At 48.1% G+C, this 23,883-nt stretch overlaps 1 protein-coding gene across 1 annotated transcript in view; it reads left to right on the top strand.

Moving 5' to 3' along the window:
* Positions 1-258: 258 nt before the first annotated feature.
* The window catches only part of dapk1 (death-associated protein kinase 1), a gene marked incomplete at its 5' end in the record, with an annotated part of 69,052 nt that continues 45,427 nt past the window's right edge, over positions 259-23,883 (top strand). The window contains 2 exons of the mRNA XM_080004056.1: positions 259-320; positions 22,635-22,856. Of these exons, the coding sequence (XP_079860182.1) occupies positions 259-320; positions 22,635-22,856 (284 nt within the window). The remainder of the gene's footprint in view (positions 321-22,634; positions 22,857-23,883) is intronic.

Here is a 23,883-nt window from a genome sequence, read left to right as displayed (position 1 = left end):
TCGGAGTCAACCCCGGCACCACCCACACCCACACCCAGCTCCTCCAAGCTCCAGCTGCAGAGCTCCCTCCTTTCTCATCTCTAACGCCCCCCCCCTTTTTTTTTTTTGGACATTTTATTTTAATTTTATTTTTTATTTTTGGCTTGTTCCGGTGTGGCAGCCCCCGGGCATGCGGAGGGCCGGCCGGGGCTCCGAGCAGCGGCTGACCGGGATGGAGCTCTGAAGCCGCCGCTGGGGAGCAGGGAGCGCCGCGGCACCATGACCGTGTTCAACCAGGAAAACGTGGAGGAGTTCTACGACATCGGAGACGAGCTCGGGAGGTGCGTTGTTGTTTTATATACATTCAAAGCCGGAATGCCCCAGGAAGGAATGTGCATGTGGTGCCCAAACGAGGGTCCGCGGGCGCCTTAGGGGGCCCCCTAAATGATTTTCAGGGGCATTTTTATAAACGTACATATTTTTTGGTTGTATATATATACTTTTTTCTTGTCTCTCACAAAATATATACTCTGCCTCTGTAATGATGGTGGGGTTTCGGTGAGATTTGTCAGAAAAGTAACATTTTAAACCACCATCACAGGTTATTTGATCTAGATTAAGTGTGTGAACTTGCTCCCACGTATTAGCGGTTTAGTTGTGGGAATCGGTATCGATACTCTCTTATGTTCAGTCGAGTGACCCAGGTTATCTCTTGGCTCACGGCAGTGACAAATAATGATTCCTTTCAAGGGTTTTATGTCACATGCAGAGGAGGAGGGACTAAAAGGCACATTGCCCATCGTTGCCCTGAACTGTCTGTATGCAGAGATACACATGCATAGATTAATGCACGGTTTGTGCTTTTATGCATGAACACCTACGCACTCATTTACACACACACACACACACACACACACACACACACACACTCTCACTCTCTCCCTCCCATGGGTAATTTCCTGAACCCCCCTCCGTTGGGCTGTGCATTGGATGGGCGCTGATTGATGCAGCCCATAAGCCCACATAGACGGCAGCAGAGATGTTATCTTTGCTTATTGTAATTGCTTTTCCCCCTCGAAAAACGTATTGCGGACGGGGGCCGGGCGACAGCGCTCTGCGCCCGATGGAACGCTGCGATGTTACGACGGAGTTCCTCCCGACCGCTGCGTGAGTCAGGCCGGGGGGGGGGGGGGGGTGAAACGAAAAAAGGGAAAATATGTGAGGGAGGGAGGCGGGGTGTTTGTGGTGATCGCTCCAACGGTGTGTTTTGGAAACAGAAGGGCTTGGTGTACGACCAGGTGCACTTTGATGAGGAAGCACCGGCGGCCACCTTCACCACCCTTGCTAGATGCGTAGCTCCCGGAAAGCCTGGGGAACCTGCGTTTCTCTGTTACGCCGTGATATGTGTTATTTGATATCGAGCCCGGTGAACGCCGCCAGGTATTCCTCCCACGCTGAGATAGTGCGAGGTGACACAACGGTGAAATAAAAGCCGGTGCCTTCCTCAGATGACGGTGCGGGAGCACGGGGCGGAAACGCTCTTCCCCGCGATCCCCCGCCCTCGCCCCGAGAGACGTAATATGTTCTCCGTGTTTCTAATAAACAACCAATTGTTGTCTGTTCTCCGGGGGGCATTCTTGTATTACCCCCCCCTCCCCAGCCCACCCGCCCCGCCCTTCAATTTAGCCTCCGCCTTTTCTCAGCTGTGGGGGGGGGGGCCTGCTACCTGCGTAATGGAGAGGGTGGAGAGTTGTGGCTCCTGGTTTTGAGTTACAGGCCGCGGCTCCAGAGACGGCACCGTGCACACAAGAGTCTCTTTCCTTTTCGAGGGTTTCTCTCCAAGTAGGAGCGGGTTTCTTTCTTTTTTTATTGTCCTCCTTCATTGCACGGTTAATAGGCCGATAACTCAGACTTTTAGGCCGTCGTATGCTGTTATAAGTCACTTTTACGACGTTACCGAAATGTACCCAGTTAATGTGCGGGGCGGTAAATATGGCAGAGACAGCTTTGCTGAGCCCCGGCTCGACTTATTAATTTATGTCCGGAGAATTGGCGTCGTAAAAAAAGACCGGGGCGGCACTTGTGCAACTGAGGATGATGAAGGTCATTACGAGGCACCGACCGAAGAGGACGTGCTTGACATTCAGTGTATCAGTTGGAGGCGGGGGGGAAGAAAAAAAAAAAAGCAATTGGATTGTGACGTCCGCTGTCTCTCTGGCTTTTTTCGCTGCCGATGCCGTGGCGGGCTCGGGCTCGGGCTCGGGCTCGGGCTAGGGCTCGGGCTCGGGCGGCTGAGGGCCTCCCCGCTGGCTTGGTTACAGCCGCACGACTCGCCGCGTTATGCGCGAGGCCGAGAGCTTTCCGCAGCTGGAACGCCGCCAGTTCGGGGGGTTCGGTCATTTTGGGACGGTGCCCAAAACGGTGAGTTAAGCTGCTCGCTCGCTCTCTCTCGCTCGCTCGCTGACACTGTTCCTTGCCTTCTTTGGCATCCATTGCCCCCCTAAAGCGTGAGACAGGCGGCCGCCCCCCCCCCCCCCCCCCCGCGCCGCGCTTGTCGGTTCCGTTTTGCGTTTGTTTTGATTTTGGGGTGTTTTCCGTCTCGGTTTATCCTCCGGAGGTCAAAACTGAACGTGTGTGCAGCGGGAACCTTCCAAGCCTCTCCCGGTGAAGTATTTTCCAGTGCCTTCGTAAGGACGATGTGGATTAAACATCAAGCGCTCCGACGACGGAGCCATTGTGCCCACGGGCAAGGCATTGAGCTCGTGGTGCGGCGTCGCAGAGCGCGTGACTCTAAAACGCTCCTGCTTTGTGCGTTCGGTCCCTGAAACGCCCAATTAGCCTCTCCCTCTTTACCCTGCGTGCTCCGCTGATGGAAATTGGCACTGCCGGTCTCCTCTAAATCTCCCCAGCTAATAAGTGCCAAGACCAGCGCCGGCTGCATCTGCGCTCAGTTGATCTCTCTAATTGCTTCGCAGATTGCCTCAAAAGTTCCCGCTTCACGCGCGAGGATCAGCGGGGACTTAGCGGAGCCCCCCCCCCCCCCCCCCCCCCCGCCGCCGCCGGGCTATTTGATGCCTCACCAATACGGTCCATCTCCTCCTCGGGAGCCCCTTCCAGAGTATTGAACTATTGACGAGTCGTGGCGCGTCAAACTGAAGGGCCCGCCGCCTCTGCTCCGCACCTTCTATTCCTTCCCTCGGGTTCCGGCATTTTGGGGGCGGGTGGGGTTGTCACCCGCTGGCATTTTTTTGGCAAACACACCTCAGCTGTGTCGTTGCCGTTCAGTCCAATTTGCCGTGAGTTCTGTCCCAGTCATTAAGTGTTTGTGTTCTTTAACAAGTTCGGGCGGCATAGACGGCGCGCGAGGACGGCGCAATTAGCGCGCGCGGGGTGATGCTGCGGCGTGCCCTCATCCCTGCTTTTCGGCGTCAGAAGCCAAGCTGAGTCACCGTGCGTTGATTTATCGTATTTTTTTTTTATAAATTTTTTTTCCCCGCCCGAAAGAAAGGTGAATAATTACGCGAGGCGTTCGGTACAGCGCCGACAGGGCGCTCTTTGCGCGGCGTTAACAGGTCGGGGTGCGCGCCGCCGCCGCCCCCCGCCGCCGCTCCGCACTAATCTGACCTCGCTGTGGCTGGGTGCCAGTCGCTGTTCCCTTTGTGTCTGTCATGGGTGTCTGGGCGTGTGCGCCGCATTCCCGGCGGTGGGTGGGGGCGGCGGCTCTCCGATGAAAATCACTCAAATCTTCACTCAAACCGGGACTGTGACGACATGACACCGCTCAGCCCCCCCCAAAAAAAAAAAATCAAAAAGGGAAGAGCGACTATGACTCGAGAGGAGGATGTGACTCCGCGCGCTCGAGTTCTCACTTTTCTCTGTGGAATTGTGGATTTTGCACGTTACACTTTAAGACGTAGGCAGACGATCGCACCTTTTTTATTTATTTATTTGTTTGTTTATTTTTCCTCTCTGCACACCTCACCACGCCGGCCATTATCAGTTCAATCCTGATAACATTCCTGGTGCCAGCGAGTGGCGTGCCTTTGCTCCGTCCAGACCGTCTCCCAGCGAGTGACCTAAATTCCCCCCTTTACCCTGGTTTGCGGCGCCGGGTGGGGGCCCGGGCGGGGGCCGGGTGGGGAGCAGGGCCGCCCCAGCGTTCTGCCTCGTTAAACGGATTTTGACCACATCTACGTTTCAGGTTCCACGCCTGGGCCGCTGCTTTTGTCCTTTTTATCAGGTTTTTATTTATCTGATTTGATCTTTTTTGGGGGGATGCCGGGAGGCCGTGTGTTTGGAGGCTGTTCAGAGAATGAGTGCTGAGCTTATACAACTACACCAAGTCGTTCCATACTCGGCCTCTATTTAAATCTATGAGGACAAGAAGTATTCCAGGTATAAGAACAGATGGTAATGTTGACCTTTTCCCAGAGGCTGAACTCAGCGTTTCGACGCGTGATTGGCCCCCCCGGTGCCGCGGTAAGAATGGCGGAGCCGCATGTTCATCTCATACGTTTAAGGAAAACACCGGTGTGTGTATATATATATATATATATATATATATTTTTTTTTTTTACCTAGGCCTTATTTTTCGATCATCGGGGGAGGTTAGGGTTAGAATTTCGTCGTCACGTCCTTTGGAAACCGTCACTAGTGGATTGATTTCAAAGATTCCGTTGCCAGGTTTGTCAGGTTGACTCGCCATGCTGGAAAGATAAGGTTGAGGTAAAACAAAACAAAACAAAAAGAAAAACTGGAGGATTGTCGTTGTGTTTCTCGGATTTTCTCGACCGATAGCTCTTCCACATTATGCCGTTTATTATTATTATTATTGTTATTATTATTATTATTATTTATTTATTTATTTTTTTAAATCCATGTTTCCTTCCTCCAGGTCTGCCTCGTGGCCCCTGGGTTTGTTTGGGGGACTTGGGCCCTTTTGACGGCTCCAGACGGACCCCTCTGATCGCGGTCGGTTTTACAAGTCAAATTGAAATCGGACTCATTTGGAAAATCCTCAAGGAGCGTAATGAGTTATTTTCAATTAATCTCCACAGTCAATGAAGGGTAATTGGAAGCCTGCCAACTGTGCTGGCGGGGGAATTGCCAGTGCGAGTGTTACACTGAGTGGGTGGGTGTGTGTGGGTGGGTGTGTGTGGGTGGGTGGGGGTGGGTGTGTGTGAGAACCAGTTGTACTCAATCACTCAAATTTTTTTTTCTGTTTGCCAACTTGTGATTCCTTCACGAACGCCTTTCTCTGGGATTTTCAAGTCCCGGACACGATTTCCGGATCCCAACCGCGCGGCCACGCCGGAAGCCGTGTTCACGCCCGTGGTCGCTCGGTGGCGTCCGAGCTGCCGCCCGTGGCCCGTTCCTGGTCCACTCATAGCGGCGTTAGGGCGGTGACCATACTATATTAGTATTTATTTTCCTTTTTTTTTTTCTACTCTCTGGTGAAAGTCACAGGAGGACATGAAATATAAACACAGTAATCATTGTTGAGGTCATCACTGACTTGTCTTCCATCCCGTGTTCAAGGACTTCTGGAGAAACTTCCCAGTTGCTCCGCTGAGTCCACTCCGGCTCGTCGTTTTCAGCTCAGCGGGCGATGAGGAGGGAGGGACAGTCCATTAAACACACGGGGGATCTCTTTTGTGCCTGTCCGATTATTATGAATTATTTCTGGGGCTGTGCCAGATTCAGAACTTTGTCAGTCGAGTCGGATTCGGCTGCTCAATGCGAATATGAACCGGCCCCGGACTCCCACTTCCTGGGGAAAAACAGGAAGTTGTACCATGCAATATACCATTGTCAACACAACTATATCATTTTAAAATAATCGCGGCTCTGCGCCCCGATGGCTCCCTCTCTGACGGTACCGACTGACCAGAGATGGGGGGGGCCAGTGACCCGTGCGCCAAAACACTGTTTGTATTTTAGAATTATTATTTTTTTTTTTAAATACTTGGCAGATTAACTTCTCAAAAAATGTTCACATCTGATTTGCACATACGGTACAGTCGTCAAAATGATACAAGGGGATTTTCCTTTAATACTTATCAATATTTGCATGTGTCCTGACCATGTGATGGTGATTTGTGCGGTATGACGTCAGGTTATGCTGTACATGGAAAATGCTTTTCATCAAACTATATGAGACGCCAACACGAGAGCTTGATCACGGAGATCGAGCCGGCATGTAACTGTACCTGGCGGAATCGACGGATTCTGATTTTGGGCTTTCACATTTTTGCTGCAGTGCATGGAATGAACCTCGCCAGGGATCCATATTCTTTTTAAAATGACGTCTCTGTAATTGAATGCCGTCGCGTGCCACCATAAAGTACGGGGGGAACCAATCGGTAAAACAATCAGAAGGAAATCTCTCGGCCTCAAGGGTCGTTAAGACACAAGATACAGATTTGAGATCAGTCAGACTCCTGTTATCAGTCTCAGCCTGGTCCAAGACTCTTGCAGGGACATCAGGTGGGTTTTGATAGTATCTTTCGGTCTCGGCTCCTATGGCGTGGGATAGAATCTTGACCCGCGTCTCAGATCATCAGTGATCCCCAGTCTTCGCTGAATCCTGCGGAGGGGGGAGGGTGTGTGTGTGTGTGTGTGTGTGCTCGCGGGATGGAAGACGTCTTTTGAAAGCCTCCTGGTGCGTGCCCGCCTGGAGAGCCTCCACGGGTGGCGCCGGCCAGGAAACCACGGTGTCAGGAGACGGAAAAGGAACCCGCGGTGGGATCCAACCGTCGGGGGGAATATGCGAGCTTCGTGGAGGAGTAAATGAGTGACGAGGGACCTTTGGGACCTTTGGACGATCGACTTGACCCACAGCTGCTCGGGCGGAGCCGTTGGAGCGTGGAATGGAGACGCTGGGCTTTTTGATGAACAAAAAAAAAAAAAATATGAAGCTGCTCGGTGACCAGCTGACCACCGCTGTGACTTAGAGACAAACAACCGTTGGTTCCGTTTCGGGAAGCCTTGCTGATCCTTTCCTCCTATATCATAGTAAACACCTCCAGTAGGGGATCAGGCAGAGACATTTTCTGCTTTTTGTGCTCGACCCCGTGGCTCCTATTCCTCTTTTTACAGTTTTGTTGTTTGTTGCCGTGGAGATGACGACGACGGTGGCGGTGGTTATGGTCTGGTTATTAAACTTTGGTCAAAGGTGTGAATACTTCTGCGCCAGGTGTTCATTGTCTCGTAGTATAGAATGAAGAAATACGTTGGTTGTCCGTTTCCCCTGTGGGTATTTAAAATAAACAAACAAATAAATAAATAAAACAATAACCAAACCGTGAAAGCCGTAGTCGCCTCGCCCGGCGGCTCGCTGACATTTCGCCGCCCGTCTTTCGCCGCCACAGCGCTGAGGTCGGGTCATGGCACAGCATGTGTGTAAAAGCCACAAAACCAGTCTGTGGAGCCGCGCCGGGCCCCCGCGTGTCGTGACAGAGGCAGCCGCCTCGAAACCGGCTGAAATGTCAGTTTCGTTGCGGCGTAGGGGCCGCTCAGACGACGGGGCAGAAAATAACGCGGGAGATGACGGACACGGACCCTCTCGTCCGCCTCCATGTTCTGCCCGTTGCCCCTGACGACGCCCCCACCCCCACCCCCAGCCCCGCCCGGTGGCCTCTCTGCGTGTGTGCACAGCGGCCCCTGATGTCTTATCTCGGCTCTGGATCTCATTCTCTCTGTTTAAGCAACTGAACGTGGTTGTGTCGGCGGCGGGAAGCTGAAATGGATCGTCTCTGAAGAGGCGGCTCCGTCTGGCGTTCGGGTTCGGAAGGCGCCGGATTTTACCTCTGCTCTCGGGTTTCTTTGTTTTGTTCTTTCATGTTTGCGTCAGGCCTTCGTTTGACTCTGTTCGGAAGGTTCGCATGATGACTAAGGAGCCGCCAAAGATAAACAATCAGAAGATCAGAAAGTTAGAGGTGATTTTGGAGATATGTTTACTTTTTTTTCATGTTGTATAAATATATAAAAGAAGAATCCGCTTGATATTTTGGAACTCATAATGTTAAAACATATATAATATAATTTATATGACATACACAGATCAGCCACAACATTAAAACCACCACTAATACTGTGTAGCTCCCCCTCGTTCCGCCAAAACAGCTCTGACCTCTGAAGGTGTCCTGTGGTATCTGGCACCAAGACGTTTGCAGCAGATCCTTTAAGTACTGGAAGTTGGGAGGTGGGGTCTCCATGGATCGAGCTTGTTGTTCCAGCACATCCCACAGATGCTCCATGGGATCGGACCCTAACCCCGCCCATCCACATGATGTAGAAGAAAACGTGATTCATCAGACCAGGTCACCTTCTTCCATTGCTCCATGGTCCAGTTTTGACGCTCACGTGCCCATTGTAGGTGCTTTCAGAGGTGGACAGGGGTCAGCATGGACACTCTGACCGTCTGCGGCTACGCAGCAAGCTGTGATGCACTGTGTGTTCTGACACCTTTCTATCATAGCAGCCTTAACTTTTTCAGCAATAGAGCTACTGACCCTGTCGCCGGTTCACCGGTTGTCCTTGCTTGGACCACTTTTGGTAGGTACGAACCACTGCATACCAGGAACCCCCCCCCAAAAGACCTGTCGTTTTGGAGATGCTCTGACCCAGTCGTCTAGCATCACAATTTGGTCCTTGTCAAAGTGGCTCAGATCCTTACGCTTGACTATTTTTCCTGCTTCCAACACATCAACTTCAAGAACTGACTGTTCACTTGCTGCCTGATATATCCCACCCCTTGACAGGTGACACTGGAACCAGATGAGCAATGTTATTCACTTCACCTGTCAGTGGTTTTAATGTTGTGGCTGATCAGTGTATTTGTATATATTATTTGGAATTTATTATATAAAAATATATAATATATTTTAACATATGATCAATCAATTCCAAAAATAACAAGCTGAAGCAAAGAGGAAAATCCCTTCATTTTTTTTTTTCTCCCTGATCAACTTAATAATGTATGTTTTTCCTGTATCTCTGGTGTTTTTGACAAGTTCTATCAATGCATAGATACTAGGTTGTCTCAGACCACAGTTCAGTTGAGATGACTCAATGGCCTGATACTGATTATTGAGTATCTAATCCAATATTTTCTCTCTGTAAGCGTTAAATTAGCTATATTTATTGATGCATGTTGCACACTTTACCACCTTCCATGAAGAAATGCATCATCAACTGATAACCTCAGGATCTATATTGTTGTTTCAAATGCTCCAATATTCCTGACTTTTGACCAAGGGCTCGGTTACGCTTTTATGATCTGAAGCTCCGTATCGGACCACAGCTCTGTGGCCGGATCTGGGATCGGATCTCGTGTTCCCACGTAATATTAAAATTACTTGGAGGTGAAATGGCGCTAGGAGCCGAGCGTGGTACACCATCTGGGTTCCCGTGGAGAGGGGGGGTGGTGTGTGGGTGTGCGGATGCACTGGTGGGATCGTATTGTAAACGGGACCTTCGCCGACACCGAAAAATACTTCTCTGAGCGGCTACGTCTCAGATCTGCACGAGCGTCTCCGCCTCCACCGCCACCACCTCCGCGCACCCGTGTCTGTGCACCAGTCCACTGACGTTCCCGTGACTTGAGTTGCTGGGGCGGGGTCAGTGGGGTCAGAGGGCACGGTGGGCGTGCTTTGCTGGTGGTCCGGCTGATCGGAGCCGGGAGGGTGTCGGGGCCGATCCGGTTCGGTCCGGACCTGTCGGCTGGCGCCTCAGCCGAGCTCTCAGACAGTCAAAAGACAAAGAAACGGAAATATTGGAGCATTTCAGACAGAAATATCTTTCTCCGCTGCTGTTATCGGCTGAAGAGCAGCCTCTGGGGGTGGGGTGGGTCTGCGGCGCGGACGGTGAGAACCATGACTCTTCAAAAAGCCTTTTCCTTGCTGCTATCTCCCCGGCCTTCAGTCGCATTCTTCCTCTGTGTCGTACCGGGTCTTTGAAGCGCCGCCCGCGGCCTCGTGTCGATCTGTCCATCACCTCCCAGAAAATCGATTTTTTTTAAAATGGGGTTATTTTTTTGTTGACACGCTGGTTTTGGGAACTGCACTTTTTAATCGCGTTGAAGCTGAAGGACGTAAAAGACTGTTTTGAGGTTTGGGACTTTTTTTTTTTTTTTTTTCTCTCTCTGTGTGACTTTAGACGTATTGGGCTCAAGCGATTGGTTGGCATACCTTTTATTTACCCTCTTTTCTTTTTTACCTTTATTTTTATTATATTCTTTTTTATTTGTTTCTTTTTTTTTACCTTTTTGCATTTTTTGCATTTTTCCACCCTTTTTTTTTTTTTTTTTTTTTTTTTTTCTCTCTCCCCCAACCTTTTACCTCCAGGCACAGTGTGCCCATTGTTGACTTTGACCCTTCAGTCTCTTCCACTCACCTGTTAAATGGCTTTTCACTACAATGTGTGGTATTTTAACCTGCATTTTTACAGTGAACGCCTGGTTCAGTGTAATGAGGGGGCGGGCGCCAGTAATGGCATGTGATGAGAGATGAATGTGGGGAAAAAAAAAATTCAAACCTTCTGTCGGTACGCTAAAACAATGCAGGAGTGCTAAGGTTTATTTATCCATAAAACTGTGTGTGTGTGTGTGTGTGTGTGTGTGTGTGTGTGTGTGTGTGTGTGTGTGTGTGTGTGTGTGTGTGTGTGTGTGTGTGTGTGTGTGTGTGTGTGTGTGTGTGTGTGTGTGTGTGTGTGTGTGTGTGTGTGTGTGTGTGTGTGTGTGTTGTGCTTAATGAAAAAGGGAGCAATTACAAAGTTATGAAGAAAACTCTCTGGAGTGTGTGTGGATTTAAACGTGTTGATCTGAAACTTCACACACACACCTCTCGTCCACAGTCTTTAAACACATTCACACTTTAATTTCCCGATGATAGAAATGAACACACACTCTTGTTTGAGGACGAGGTCATCAGATGTGAACATTGTTGTGCAGTCTGTTTGGGTTGGGAAATGCCATGAAATGCAAATTATTTTGGAACCCACACACACACCTTTCCCACCACCACCACCACCACTCTTCCTTCCTCCTCCAGCTCTGAATCTGAATCTGTGGTTGCCGTGGTTACCCTTCCGCCGTACACAATGGCAATGGCGGTTGCGTAATGTTTTTTTTTTGTTTTTTTTTTTGTTTTTTTTTTTTCTGCTGAGTGGGAGGCAGCACTCCAGGCCGTCCTCCTCCTCCCACTCTCTGGGTCCGTGTGCTAATGATTAGCGGGGCCTCGTCCTGGGAATGTTTTATTGTTATTATTTTTTCTTTTTGTCTCCAGCCCCATCCCAAATCCACCAGCCAGTTTCCCCTTCGACTGCTCCACCCGTGGAGCTACGAGACCAGAGGAAGGGGAGGGAAGGCTTGGGGGTGGGGGGGTTCATGTCGGTCCAAAATGGGACCCGACTGGATTTCTTTGACTCCCTTTGCCTTTTGGCGAGTTTCTCAATGTAACTGCCCGAGGTTAAGAATAGTTTCCAAATGGCTTTTGGATGTGTGTTCGTCCTAAAAGATTCATTCCTTCATCTTGTTTCAGGCGTGTGTGTGTGTGCGCGGGTGCGTGTGCGTGTGCGTGTGTGCCCGCGCATTATTATCTTTACTCATCACACTATGGAATCCTCGATTCTGATTGGTCAGTTGGCGGCCATCAGGGGTCAGTAATCCCTGAGTAATGACCCCTCCTCACAGGCGACCGCTTCCATCCTTCCTCTCTGCGGTGGTTTTGGGCCTTTGCGGTGTTAGCTCTGTTAAAGTAGTTATTTTGGAACAGTATTCCGCCTCAATCAATTTTTTATCTAGTAGGAAGTTGGATAATGTGCAGTCGTTCAGTGTTTTATACCTCACATATTCATTTTGATCTTGTGTGTGTGTGTGTGTGTGTGTGTGTGTGTGTGTGTGTGTGTGTGTGTGTGTGTGTGTGTGTGCGTGTGCGCGCGCGTCAGCCATAATGAGCATACATGAGTAATGGCCTCCACAGTCGCTCCTCATGCGTTGGAAACCAGTGGACGTGTCGCTCCTGAACGCGTGGTGAACGTCCAACGTATTTTTTGCTTTGACTTATCGGTGAAAGGTTCCCGGCGGTGACCGCTTCGGAGCCTGTATTTCACATTTATTTTATTTTCCGTCTTGTTCCGCCTCTCTCACCTCCCGTTCCTCACGATCTGTTGATAGCGCCTGCCGTCCGCGCTGCCAAGTATTTGACAGCAAAGCAATTTAATTTGTTTTTCAAGAAATATTGATCCGTGCCGTTGGTCATCCGGGGTTGACCGGCGGTGGGTGTGCCTGTTCCACCCGAGGTGCTTTGCATTCATCGGGAACCTTCAAGCTTCAAGCCCAGAATCGACTCAACTCACTTAACGGTGAACAACGGTCCTATTGTATAGATTATTATTAATTTGAACACGTTAAACGTCGTTTGGAGCTACTCGTTAACGCGGGGACGACCGACACGAATCACAGTTTTCCGAGTTTCCCTGGAACGCAGCATCACTTCCTGCTGTCTCTCCACCCGCTTCCTATCCCAGCTGAACCAGAGCGCGAGCAGCAGCTTTTAACCAGCGATGGAACAGAACCGGTGGAATGGAATGTTTCTCAAATCAGGGTGCTTTGGGGTAACCCTAACCCTAACCCTCTTCAGGGGGGACTCTGAAAATTAAAAAAAAAAAAAAGAAATGTGTTAAAAATATTATAATTATATCTAATGTTTAAAAAAACACGTACAACGCACATGATTATTATTTTTTTTTCCTCCCAAAGCCATTGAAGGGGTTACTCAGCTGAAAAAAATGATCTTAGAGGAGGTACACTACTAAAAAAATAAATAAATACATTTAAAAAAAACAAAAAAACCTTGAGAACTACTGGAATAGATAATGAGTGAAACCAGCTGTTCCCACCAAAAAGGTGCGAAAGCAAACACGGACGCCCGCGATCTGAAGAAGCCCCTCGTCCGTGTCCATAAAAGGTCAATGGCGTCATGGCAACCCTGAGAAAGGTGCGCTCCGACTCTTTGAAATGCGATCAATTTTACAGTATGTCGTTTTGAGAGGGCGGCGCAGAGACCGCGCAAGAAAACATCCCGGCACGCCAACAACGAGTGAAACGTAGAACCGGCCCAAACCAGCCCCCATCTGGAAGTGGAGCTTTAAGATGATTAGCGATGCTTTTGTCGCAACCTTTGACCGGATCCAAGTCCTTCCCTCGTGGCTCCGTCAACAGGTTGGTTGGCATTTGAGATCTCTGCTGAGAGAAATAAAATTGCGACCTGCTGGAAGCCAGAAAGTGCATTTCTCCTCGTAGAACTGAAGTAAAGCCTTTGTGCACTGACTTGAAGTGATTCTTCTTCTTTTCCCTTCTGCTGCTCCCGTCATTTAAAAAAAAAAAAAAAAAAAAGACCTGATTGAGGATTTCCTTTTTGGGACATAAATAATAACAATTACTTAAGAACAGTGTCATTCCGGGGAGAGAGAGAGGGGGAGAGAGGGAGAGAGAGAGAGAGAGAGAGAGAGAGGGAGAGAGAGGGAGAGAGAGGGAGAGAGCATGTCAGATTACTGGGAGGTGGATGTGAAACGTGATGGAGGATGATAATCTTCATGGTTCCCAATATTTTATCCATAGATGGATGAATGGGTTGCGTCCTGGTTTTCAATGTGTGTAAATGATAACGATGAACAAATTGTTCTTCGGCTTTCTATCTATCTCTTAACACTCCTCTATCTCTGTGTGTATGTATGTGTGTATATTTACTGTATATATATCCCTATCTCCATCTATCTTTATCTATCTATAGTATTGTTCTACATCTCTAGCTAAACTCTCTCTATCTCTAGTAGACGCTCTATGTTCCTCCAGCACCATCAGTGTTTAAATAAAGACACAAGTGGAGTCGCATTGTTGAAACATGGAATGGTTGAATATCTCCAAGCCGGCTCTTCCGCCCGGAGTGTCTCTGTTTTTGACGGATCACAGGGTGGATGTGAGCGACCACAGCTGCAGAGAAGTGTCGCTTCCCATCCATCACTGCGTGCGTGCGTGCGTGCGTGCGTGCGTGCGTGGAGAAAACACGCCTCGCTTTAATACAATTACCTGCTCTTCTGTAGTTGCTGAGGCTGTGACTGGGTGGAAGTGTGTTTTTTTATTTTTAGGGGTGTGATGAACATTACGCGTCGCACTTGAAGCGTTTTAGCCGCAATCCCAAAAAAGGCTACATTTTATGCATGGATTATGGAAGGATTGAGGCCAAAGATTAGAAGGAAAGATATGACACTTTCACCAACCCCCCCCCCCCTCCATGACCCTCCACCTCCACCCCAATATGGACTCTCCTTCGGGCCCTTTGTCTGTGATATTTCTGATGCTTATTCTGCATATTCTGATATAGTAGCAAAGATTTAAATGTGTATTTTTAAAAAGGGTACAGTAGTTCGGTCATCCTAATGTGTAAACAGCCTTTCTGTCTGCTTGACAATAACATGTCCAATTTTTACCAGATATGTAGATACCAAATGTATAGAAAATCGGGGGGAAAAATTAAAATAATTGTCAAAAATGTTAGATCTCATTCCCTCTCAGAACTGCAGGGAAATGGTTGTGTACCATTATAGTTCAAGGCATCATTACACTACATTATGTTACGTTACATTACATTAAATTAAGTTTCACTATATTACACTGTTCGGTTACATTATGTTCCACTACATTACATTTCACTACATTATGTTTCATTACACTACGTTACATTACATTACACTACATTGCTTTACATTACACAACATTTACACTACATTACATTACGTAACATTTCACTACGTTACATTACACTACATGACGTTACACTACCATATATTAGATTACATTAAGTTACATTACACTATGTTACACTACATTACATTACACTACATTACATTACACTATGTTACAATAGATTACGTTAAACTACATTACGTTATACTACATTGTTACACTACATTAAGTAATATTATGTTACACTACATTATGTTCCATTACGTTACACTACATTACATTATGTTACGTTACATTAAGTTACATTACGTAACACTATATTACACTGCGTTGCGTCATTTAGCAGGTTTTGCGACTTGCAATAAGTACATTTTGTCAGTAGTGTCAAACCACTGTACATCAGTCACAACTGAACCTTCTAGGAACAAGCAAAATGAGTAGGGTTAGGGAGCCAGTTAAATGGGTCGTTCTTGTTATTATTAGGAAAGTATGTTAGAAAGAAGCACATGAGGTAGAAAGCTCAGTGCAAGTACATCAATCAAATGTACTGGCAAAGTAGATTTACATAAACGAGGGATTTGATTTGATATGTATAAAAAACCAAGGAAAACACAGAAGGGTCGCGGGTATTTTCCATGTTCCGTGTACCTGCAGCGAGCAGAGCGGCGCTGGTACAAATCAAGTGGTTCCCATCAGCGCTCCCCAGAGCACTCCCCAGAGCGCCAGCTGGAGCCTACGTCCAGATCGGCTCTTCAGAGGCGAGAGCTGCAGGTTTTCCAGGCAGGTGTGTGTGTGTGTGTGTGTGTGTGTGTGTGTGTGTGTGTGTGTGTGTGTGTGTGTGTGTGTGTGTGTGTGTGTGTGTGTGTGTGTGTGTGTGTGTGTGTGTGTGTGTGTGTGTGTGTATAAAGTGTTTCATCTGCTGTGCGTCAGCCGCTGTCAGCTCAAGCTGTGGCGGACGTCCTCAGGTTCTCCCTGCATGAAGCAGGGGCCGCGCTTCTTATCATCTCGTTACCGCGCTCGTCTCTGGGGGGGAAGAAAAAAATAATAATCGTTCTTTTTGAAGTTTATTTTACCTTTTTTTTCAGCAAAGTCGTGACCAAAAAAAAATACGCCTTGTGTGACATCAAAACGCAGGGCGCAGGTTGTTAACAGCTGCTTATGGTGTATAACATGCATGTTGCTTTCAGGTTCTGATCAAACTTTTTTTTTTTTTTTTAAACAGATTCTGAGACCTGTGGTTTTCAATAGGGGGTCCGAGGAACCCCCCAGGGGTCCTTCAAGAGGCTCCAGGGTGTCACCGTCACAATGATGAATAGTTAAACTTCACCATTAATTCATATACAAGACGTTAGCCCCATTAGAGAATGAAGAATAACGTCCTATTTTCACTGTTATCCCCCCCAAACTGTAGTGTGGACACTGAATCATATCTAAGAATAAAAATATTTTTATTCATTAGGTTTGGGCTCCCAGAGACCAAATCTTATATCCAGGACCAAATGAGGTCCTTGATATGAAAAAGTTTGAGAAAAGCAATTGTGCGGAAACGAATTAAATACTTTCCGGGGACGTTCCCTCCGCCTCGTTGAAGTCACAAATTCCAGCCACTTTCCGTTGTTTTTTAAATTTTTTTTATTTTAGTGAATTGCTCATTATGCAGATTAACCGAGGGGGCCCAACTCTTTAGGGGACGCATTGCAAATTAAATCATCAGCAAATAATACTCTTTAAACATGCGCGACACACAACGCTGTCCCGGGGTGTGCCGAGGTGCCGGAGAAAGGGAAACGGAAACCAGCTTCAGGATCTACGGCTGGGGGGGGGGGAAAATATATATATATATATATATATATATATATATATATATATATATATATATATATATATATATATATATATATATATATCAAAAAAAAAAATATATTTTTTTATTATTATTTTTCCGCCCTGACTGACCGCAGACCATCGTCCGGCACAGCGCGCTTCTGTCCTGTCAAACGTTTCAACGCCCGAGACCTTCGCTGTCTGCAGAGCGTTGTTTACCACGACCTCCCGGGGCTTGTTACCGGCTTCCACTTCACACTCCGCTGCAGTCGTGTCCTGGCCAAACCCAGAAGAGTGTGTGTGTGTGTGTGTGTGTGTGTGTGTGTGTGTGTGTGTGTGTGTGTGTGTGTGTGTGTGTGTGTGTGTGTGTGTGTGTGTGTGTGTGTGTGTGTGTGTGTGTGTGTGTGTGTGTGTGTGTGTGTGGGGACCAGCGTGGGGTTTTTAACCTTCTCAGGAAGGACATTTCAGTAGGGACGGACATTTGGGCCAGTCCTAGATTTTCACACCTGCTCGTCTAATCTCCCGAACCCTCCATTTGATTTTGATTCCCAAACGGACAGAAGCGTGTGGAGATGGACTGCAACTCTTTTGTTTTGTTTGGGACCTCGTGGGAATGTTGCGGGGTTGTCTAGCGTAGTGCCATTGCAGACGGCTTTTATTCGGCCAGGTGCATTCACAAATATGAGGAATTTGTCATCGTAAGGGTTATCAATTAGATTAAACAAGCCCTAACAGCCTGAAAAGTAGCCAAATATATAAAAATAATCAAGAATTATTATTTTTTAATTAAATAAAAAAAAGTCAATAATAAAAGGTTCAAAAATAAAATAAAATTAAAAAAAAAAGCCCAATAAAAAGCAAAGTGACGTGCATCAATTGAATGTGTGTTCAGTTCATATGCACGATTCGGTGTAGATACATCAGAAAGGTCAAAGCCTTGATCTTTGCAGTTTTTCGGTCCGGGAGCCTCCCACAGACCGGCCCGAGAACAAGATAACGACTCGGCTGCCGTGTCTCCCGTCACGACCCTCCCTCCGCGGCCTGTGGGACGAGAGCCCCACGTCCTGGAGTTCCTGAGCCGCTGTTGTTTTTCTGTTGATGTGAAATCCTTCCAGTCGGCAGCAGCGTTGAGCAATGTAAAGATTTGTTTATCGCCGCCACGCCCCGGGGTCCGTCCACCGGGGCGCCGACAGGAACCCAACACCCTCCTCCTCCTCCTCCTCCTCCTCCGGTGGCTCTATAGAAACACTTAGGGCAAAAGTCTGACGCCCGGCTGGCCTATCCTTAAAGCACAACAAAGGGGAGCGAGCAACTTGATCCCGTCCGCTTTGTGGGGTTCTGCAGACGAGGAGGAGGAAAAAAAAACAGCCTCCTCCTCCTCCTCCCCCCCCCCCCTTGGTTGTCAGTGATTTCCAAGCTCGCTCTGTTGTCGCCCCCACCCACCCTCTTCAGCGCTCGCTCATTAATTCGGCCCCATCTTGTGCTTATTCAGGAGCGTGTGATCCCTCCTGGAGCATTCGAGGCCGGCTTTCCCACTTTGCCACCGCTGGCGAGTAAACATCCCAGTGCGTCGCACGCACACCGGCCTGGAAGGACCCCGGCCTCCCGAAAAATGCATTTTTAGGGTGTTAACTGGTCGGCACTCACGTTTTACTTTTTTTTTTTTTTTTTTTTTTTTTTGCGCTTTATTTTTCTACCCCCGTCCATTTTCATGACGATAGCTTATATTTTTCTTTATTCATTTTTTTTTCCATATTGTCTCTATTTATTAATTTTTTATTCAGTTTATTCAACGCGTCCTCCTCCAGCCTCGGACGCTTTGGAGCTGCACATTTTGTGTGAAAAGTGCTATACAAATAAAGATTATTATTGTTGTTATTTTTGTCAGAGGGTGTTCATTTTGCAGACAGAACGAACGACCTTGGACGAGAACATCTGTTACCATAACTGACTAACTAACTGACCCGATGTGGTCCTTTTCAGTTTTTGTGGGGTTTTTTTTTGTTGTTTTTTTTTTTTGTTGACCCATTCTCCGGTTGGAAGGGTCCTTCGTTTTTCCTTGGCCAGCAGTGGTTTTGGGTTTCCGTTTACTACCTTACCGCGGCAATGGAGCCCGTTTGGACCGCCGCCACGCTCCCCCAGTCTGTGACGGAGCGCAGCTGCTGTTAATGCAGCGGGGACGCTGAGGGGCCGTGGAGCTGCGGGGCTGCGGAGCCACGTCTCCCCACAGGCGTAGCCGCGATTGCGCCATCAGACTTGTTTTGTTTTTCCGATACTTGCTTTGGGCGGCGGGGTTGTTTTCTGTTTTTTTTTGGGGGGGGGGCTTTTTTGAATCGTCGCCGCGTCCAAATCGCTGAACGCGCGTCCAAGGTCCGATGGTCCAACACATTTTGTCAATTCCCTGACGAGACCGTGAATCCAAAGCACAGACACGACGTCTCACGACTCCCATGCCAGGCCTTGAGGCAAGGCCTTGAAAAGCTGAAAGCAAATAACACTCCCGAGGCCAAACAGCTTGCATTGCTGTTTTTCAACCTAATATCAGTGATAACGGGGCGGGGCAGTAGGGGGGGGTGTCTTTGGGGTCCTTCCCGCCCAGATTTCGACAGACTTGGACAGAAACGCCGTGACGCAGGCTCAGCACCCGCTCCCCTCGTCCACTTCCTCCCGGCGTGAGGCAACGCCGTCGGGGGAAGCCGGTGCGTCGCTTTGTTTTTTTTTTTTTTCTTTGTCGGAACCCCGCACGGGCCCCCGGGCTCCGGGCTACGTCCAGATCCTGGCTCCATTGTGCTCCTTGGGAGGAAGCGGAATGTTCCGCTCCGTTTTTATTTTCCGGGAAAGGAGAGTTGTGGAGTCGAGGGACGCCAGCGCACCCTTTTTTTAATTTATTTTTTTTATCTTATTTTTTTTAAAAGGTCACGGTTGTTTTTTTGTGAAGTGAAACTCGTAGGGGCTCCCACGACTTCTCATTTTTAACAGTCGGAAAGTTTTTCCATCATCGTGGTCGACGGGTCGCCTTTCACGTGTCATGTTATATAACGTATTGTATTCCCGTGTGTTGTGTAAGAAAGACGCGGGCGGGGTTGTGAGGTTTCCTCTGAAGGCATCGGCTGTCGCTCTGACCACAGTTCAGCTTTTCGTTCGCTTCTTTCGAAACGTGCGGCTCGTGAAGCGATCCGGTCGCTCAACTCCATTCTAATGTCCTCCTCCTCCTCCTCGGTTTAACAGCAACGTGCCTCCATGATGTTGCATGGTTGCCCGTTCTGCCGTCTCATCTTTCTAACCGGACTGTAGACGGTGACGGGAGCACGGGCGGGAAGTCTTTCCCCGGATATCCGCCGGCTACACCGGAACACTGAATCAAACCTTTGCTCTTGAGCAACTAGAAGAAGGAACGATGCCTTGGAGAGAGAGAGAGAGAGGGGGGGGGAAAGAGAGAGAGAGAGAGAGAGAGGGAGAGATTTTGTTGTGTTTCTTCGTAGCCGTAGAGCTAATCATGGTACCAGTCACTTTACACTGCTACCACACCGCATTAACTCTTGTATGGGTGCAATAAAATAATGAAGAGAATAAATAGAGAAATTTCATCAAGACTATATATATTTTTCTACCATATATGAGTTTTAAGCTGGGCGAGCAGCCGGACACTCGGGGAGGGAGGAGGACACGCATCTGGTTGAACGCAAACCTGGCGTCACCGCAACTCTAGGAAGCGACCCCTCCATTTGGTTTTGTGGTTTTTCAGGGTGACGGCCGAGTGCGACCGCGCCTCGAGTGTCGCGCGCCGCAATCGACCTTTGACCTTTGACCTCTTCACCCGTGGGTTGTGACGTGTCGGTTGCCCGCGCCAAACTGAGGAGCGGCCCGGTCCGACCGCTCTGTCTCGCCGGATGCATTCCAAGTTCGAAACGCCGCGCGGGATCTGTTCGTCCCGTCGAGGCGCTCGCTTGGCTCCCTCGGCGACGTCCTGGTTTATTCCACGCCGCTTGTCCGTGCTTTGTGCGCCACGATTCACGTGTCCACGCATGTATATTAAATTACCAAGTACTGTAATGCAAGTGTCTTTTTTGACGAGCGGGGCCGTCCTCCCTTCCCTCTGCCGTCTCTGCCTGTGGTATCGTATGGTAATGTCCGGGTGCTATCGCCGCGGAGGCCCGGCCGGGGGCCCGGCCGCCACAATGGGCTGGAGACGGGATGAATGAGGACGTTGGAAGTGTCATTAGCATGAGAAAGCTCCCCGAGCCCCCGGCCCATCTCCACATTGTCCGCTTTATGTCTCCGAGGCAAGACGAGTCACTTCCTGGGAGAGCCCTCGTTTCTGTTGGTCCGCTCTGATAACAGGATTTATCCGTAAACATCTTATTTAAATAAATCCCGACTTGGAGAAGCTCGGGTGCGGTTGCCAGTTGTGCAAAAATGACTTAAATTACAACTTGTAAATTTGAGACATTTTAAATAATCTTCATATTAAAAACGAATTATTTGCCGAAATGTACATACGTTAACGTTCATATTAATATTATATTTCATTATGTTTTGGAGAAACAGAAATATGATTCTGTAAGTGCATTGACACGGCACCTTGTCGTTGCCAAGGCAAAGGGTTAGGGTTAGGTTGCCAGATCGCTTATTTTCCAGCTCTGTGTTGCTGTGGAAATCTGAAAACTCTAGTACAACACACCTCTCTCTCTGTGTTTTGATTGTACGTTCGCTCTCTCTCTCCCTCCCTCTGTCTAATTTCCCCAATCTGTTCTTTCGTCTCCCTGCTCTCTCGGTGGGTGGATGGTACACTAAGTGCCTGCTGATTGCCAGGGCCGCGAGGAGGCACAAACGGCGGGGGCGTCGGCGGCCCTCAGCCAAGTGTCCTTGTTCCCCCAAGTGGTGTTCTTGGTAGCGTGACGGCGTGTCGTGATCCAGCTCGGGGTGCGGACGTTTCGCAGGGTTTGGCGTCACAATGTCGATGTTTACCCTAGAGCGGACTTAGCGCGGTTTTTAGCCGAAACCCTCCAGGCTGGCTCGGCACAATTGGATTTGCCCGGATTACTGAGCGTGCGCACGGGTGCGTTGTGGTGCCTGTAAATTAGCATTTCTTCGCGGTGAGAAAGCAAGTACAACACTGTCTGTCCTGGTTCTGTCAGAACCGGGTTGAGGTGGCCCGTCAGGCTGGTTTATTATGATTCTTGATTATGTTTTATTGTGCTGTTTGTTGCGCTGCTGAAAGTCCTGGCACCAACAATGCGGTTTGTGAATGGATTCAATTATTTTTAATACTTGATAATATTAAATCAAAATGTGATATTTCGGATGCCTTGGCCGGATCATTACGTATCCAGCTGACTCGGTGGCCAGAGAGGCAGCGGCGGAGATGAAGTGGATCGTTTTCCATACAGGAAAGTACTTCATCTGTTCTTTTCTCCAAGGGCCAGTTTGGATCCCATTTATTAAAAAAAAAAAAAAAAAAAAAAAAAAAAAAAACTAAACAAAGGAAAATCCACTGAGAAAAATTGCAATATCCTATGTACAAAAAACCGTACTCCTGAAAATACGGTTTATTAAAACCAAATGAAGAACAGCGTTTTCCAGGATCGTAAACCCAGGCTTCCATTGTTTCTCTTGTTTGTTGATCGATTGCCATCATCTATTTGTATTGTTTTGTTTGACTTTTGTCTCCTGTTATTACATGACTATCACATTTGTTCTGTATTGTCTACAGTGGGGAAACACCAACTAATTCAACTTTATTAGTGGAGTAATCTGTCACGTGATTTTTAATGTATGCAATCTCGAAGAGCGCGACCGGAACGTGAATACTTTGTTCCACATCATACAGTTTTGGGTCAACACCTTAAGCAATTTCCAGAGTTCTGTTCAATTTCAGATAAACTGAACATTGACTCTCTTTTTGTACCTTAATTAACTTCAGTTATACCATCTAAATTGAAAAACAAAAAAATAATTAGCTCTTTATTTGATTAGAAAAGTTAGTTCCAATCCTAATTTGCCACCCAGCTCCCGGCTGTTTGTTTGTGTTGTGCTCATCTTTTCACTAATTCCCTCGCTCTCTCCTCTCGCTCTCCCTCTGCAGCGGTCAGTTTGCGGTGGTCAGAAGATGCCGAAACAGGAGTACGGGTGGCGAGTTCGCCGCCAAGTTCATCAAAAAGCGCCGGAGCCGGTCAAGCCGGCGTGGCGTGACGCGGGAGGACATCGAGCGCGAGGTGAACATCCTGAAGGAGATCCAGCACCCCAACGTCATCACACTGCACGACGTCTACGAGAGCAAGGCCGAGGTCATCCTCATCCTGGAGCTGTGAGTGGCCCGGTGCCTTCCTACCGTGCTCCAACAGTTAGAGCTTTAGCAGGTAGAGGAGCAGTAATAGAGCTTCAGCAGGTAGAGCAGCAGTAATAGAGCTTCAGCAGGTAGCGCAGCAGTAATAGAGCTTCAACAGGTAGCGCAGCAGTAATAGAGCTTCAACAGGTAGAGCAGCATTAATAGAGCTTCAGCAGGTAGAGCAGCAGAAATAGAGCTTCAGCAGGTAGAGCGGCAGTAGTAGAGCTTCAACAGGTAGAGCAGCAGTTGTAGAGCAGCAGTTATAAAGCATCAGCAGGTAGAGCAGCAGTTAAAGAGCTTAAGCAAGTAGAACAGCAGTTATAGAGCTTCAGTAGTTAGAACAGCAGTTATAGAGCTTCAGCAGGTAGAACAGCAGTTAAAGAGCTTTGGAGGGTAAAGCAGCAGTTATAGAGCTTCAGCAGGTAGAGCAGCAATAATAGAGCTTCAGCAGGTAGAGCAGCAGTTATAGAGCTTCAGCAAGTAGAGCAGCAGTTATAGAGCTTCAGCAGTTAGAACAGCAGTTAAAGAGCTTAAGCAAGTAGAACAGCAGTTATAGAGCTTCAGTAGTTAGAACAGCAGTTAACGAGCTTAAGCAAGTAGAGCGGCAGTTAAAGAGCTTCAGCAGGTAGAGCAGCAGTTGTAGAGCTTAAGCAAGTAGAACAACCGTTATAGCGCTTCAGTAGTTAGAACAGCTGTCGAAGAGCTTTAGCAGTTAGAACAGCAGTTATAGAACGTAAGCAGGTAGAGCAGCAGTTATAGAGCTTCAGCAGGTAGAACAGCAGTTAAAGAGCTTTGGCAGGTAAAGCAGCAGTTATAGAGCTTCAGCAGGTAGAGCAGCAATAATAGAGCTTCAGCAGGTAGAGCAGCAGTTATAGAGCTTCAGCAAGTAGAGCAGAAGTTAGAGAGCTTCATCAGTTAGAACAGCAGTTAAAGAGCTTAAGCAAGTAGAACAGCAGTTATAGAGCTTCAGTAGTTAGAACAGCAGTTAACGAGCTTAAGCAAGTAG

The sequence above is a fragment of the Zeus faber genome, assembly GCF_960531495.2.
Source record: "Zeus faber genome assembly, chromosome: 7".
Lineage (NCBI taxonomy): Eukaryota > Metazoa > Chordata > Actinopteri > Zeiformes > Zeidae > Zeus > Zeus faber.
The sequence above is the reverse complement of the archived record's forward strand: the minus strand, read 5'-3'. Positions and strand labels throughout refer to the sequence as shown.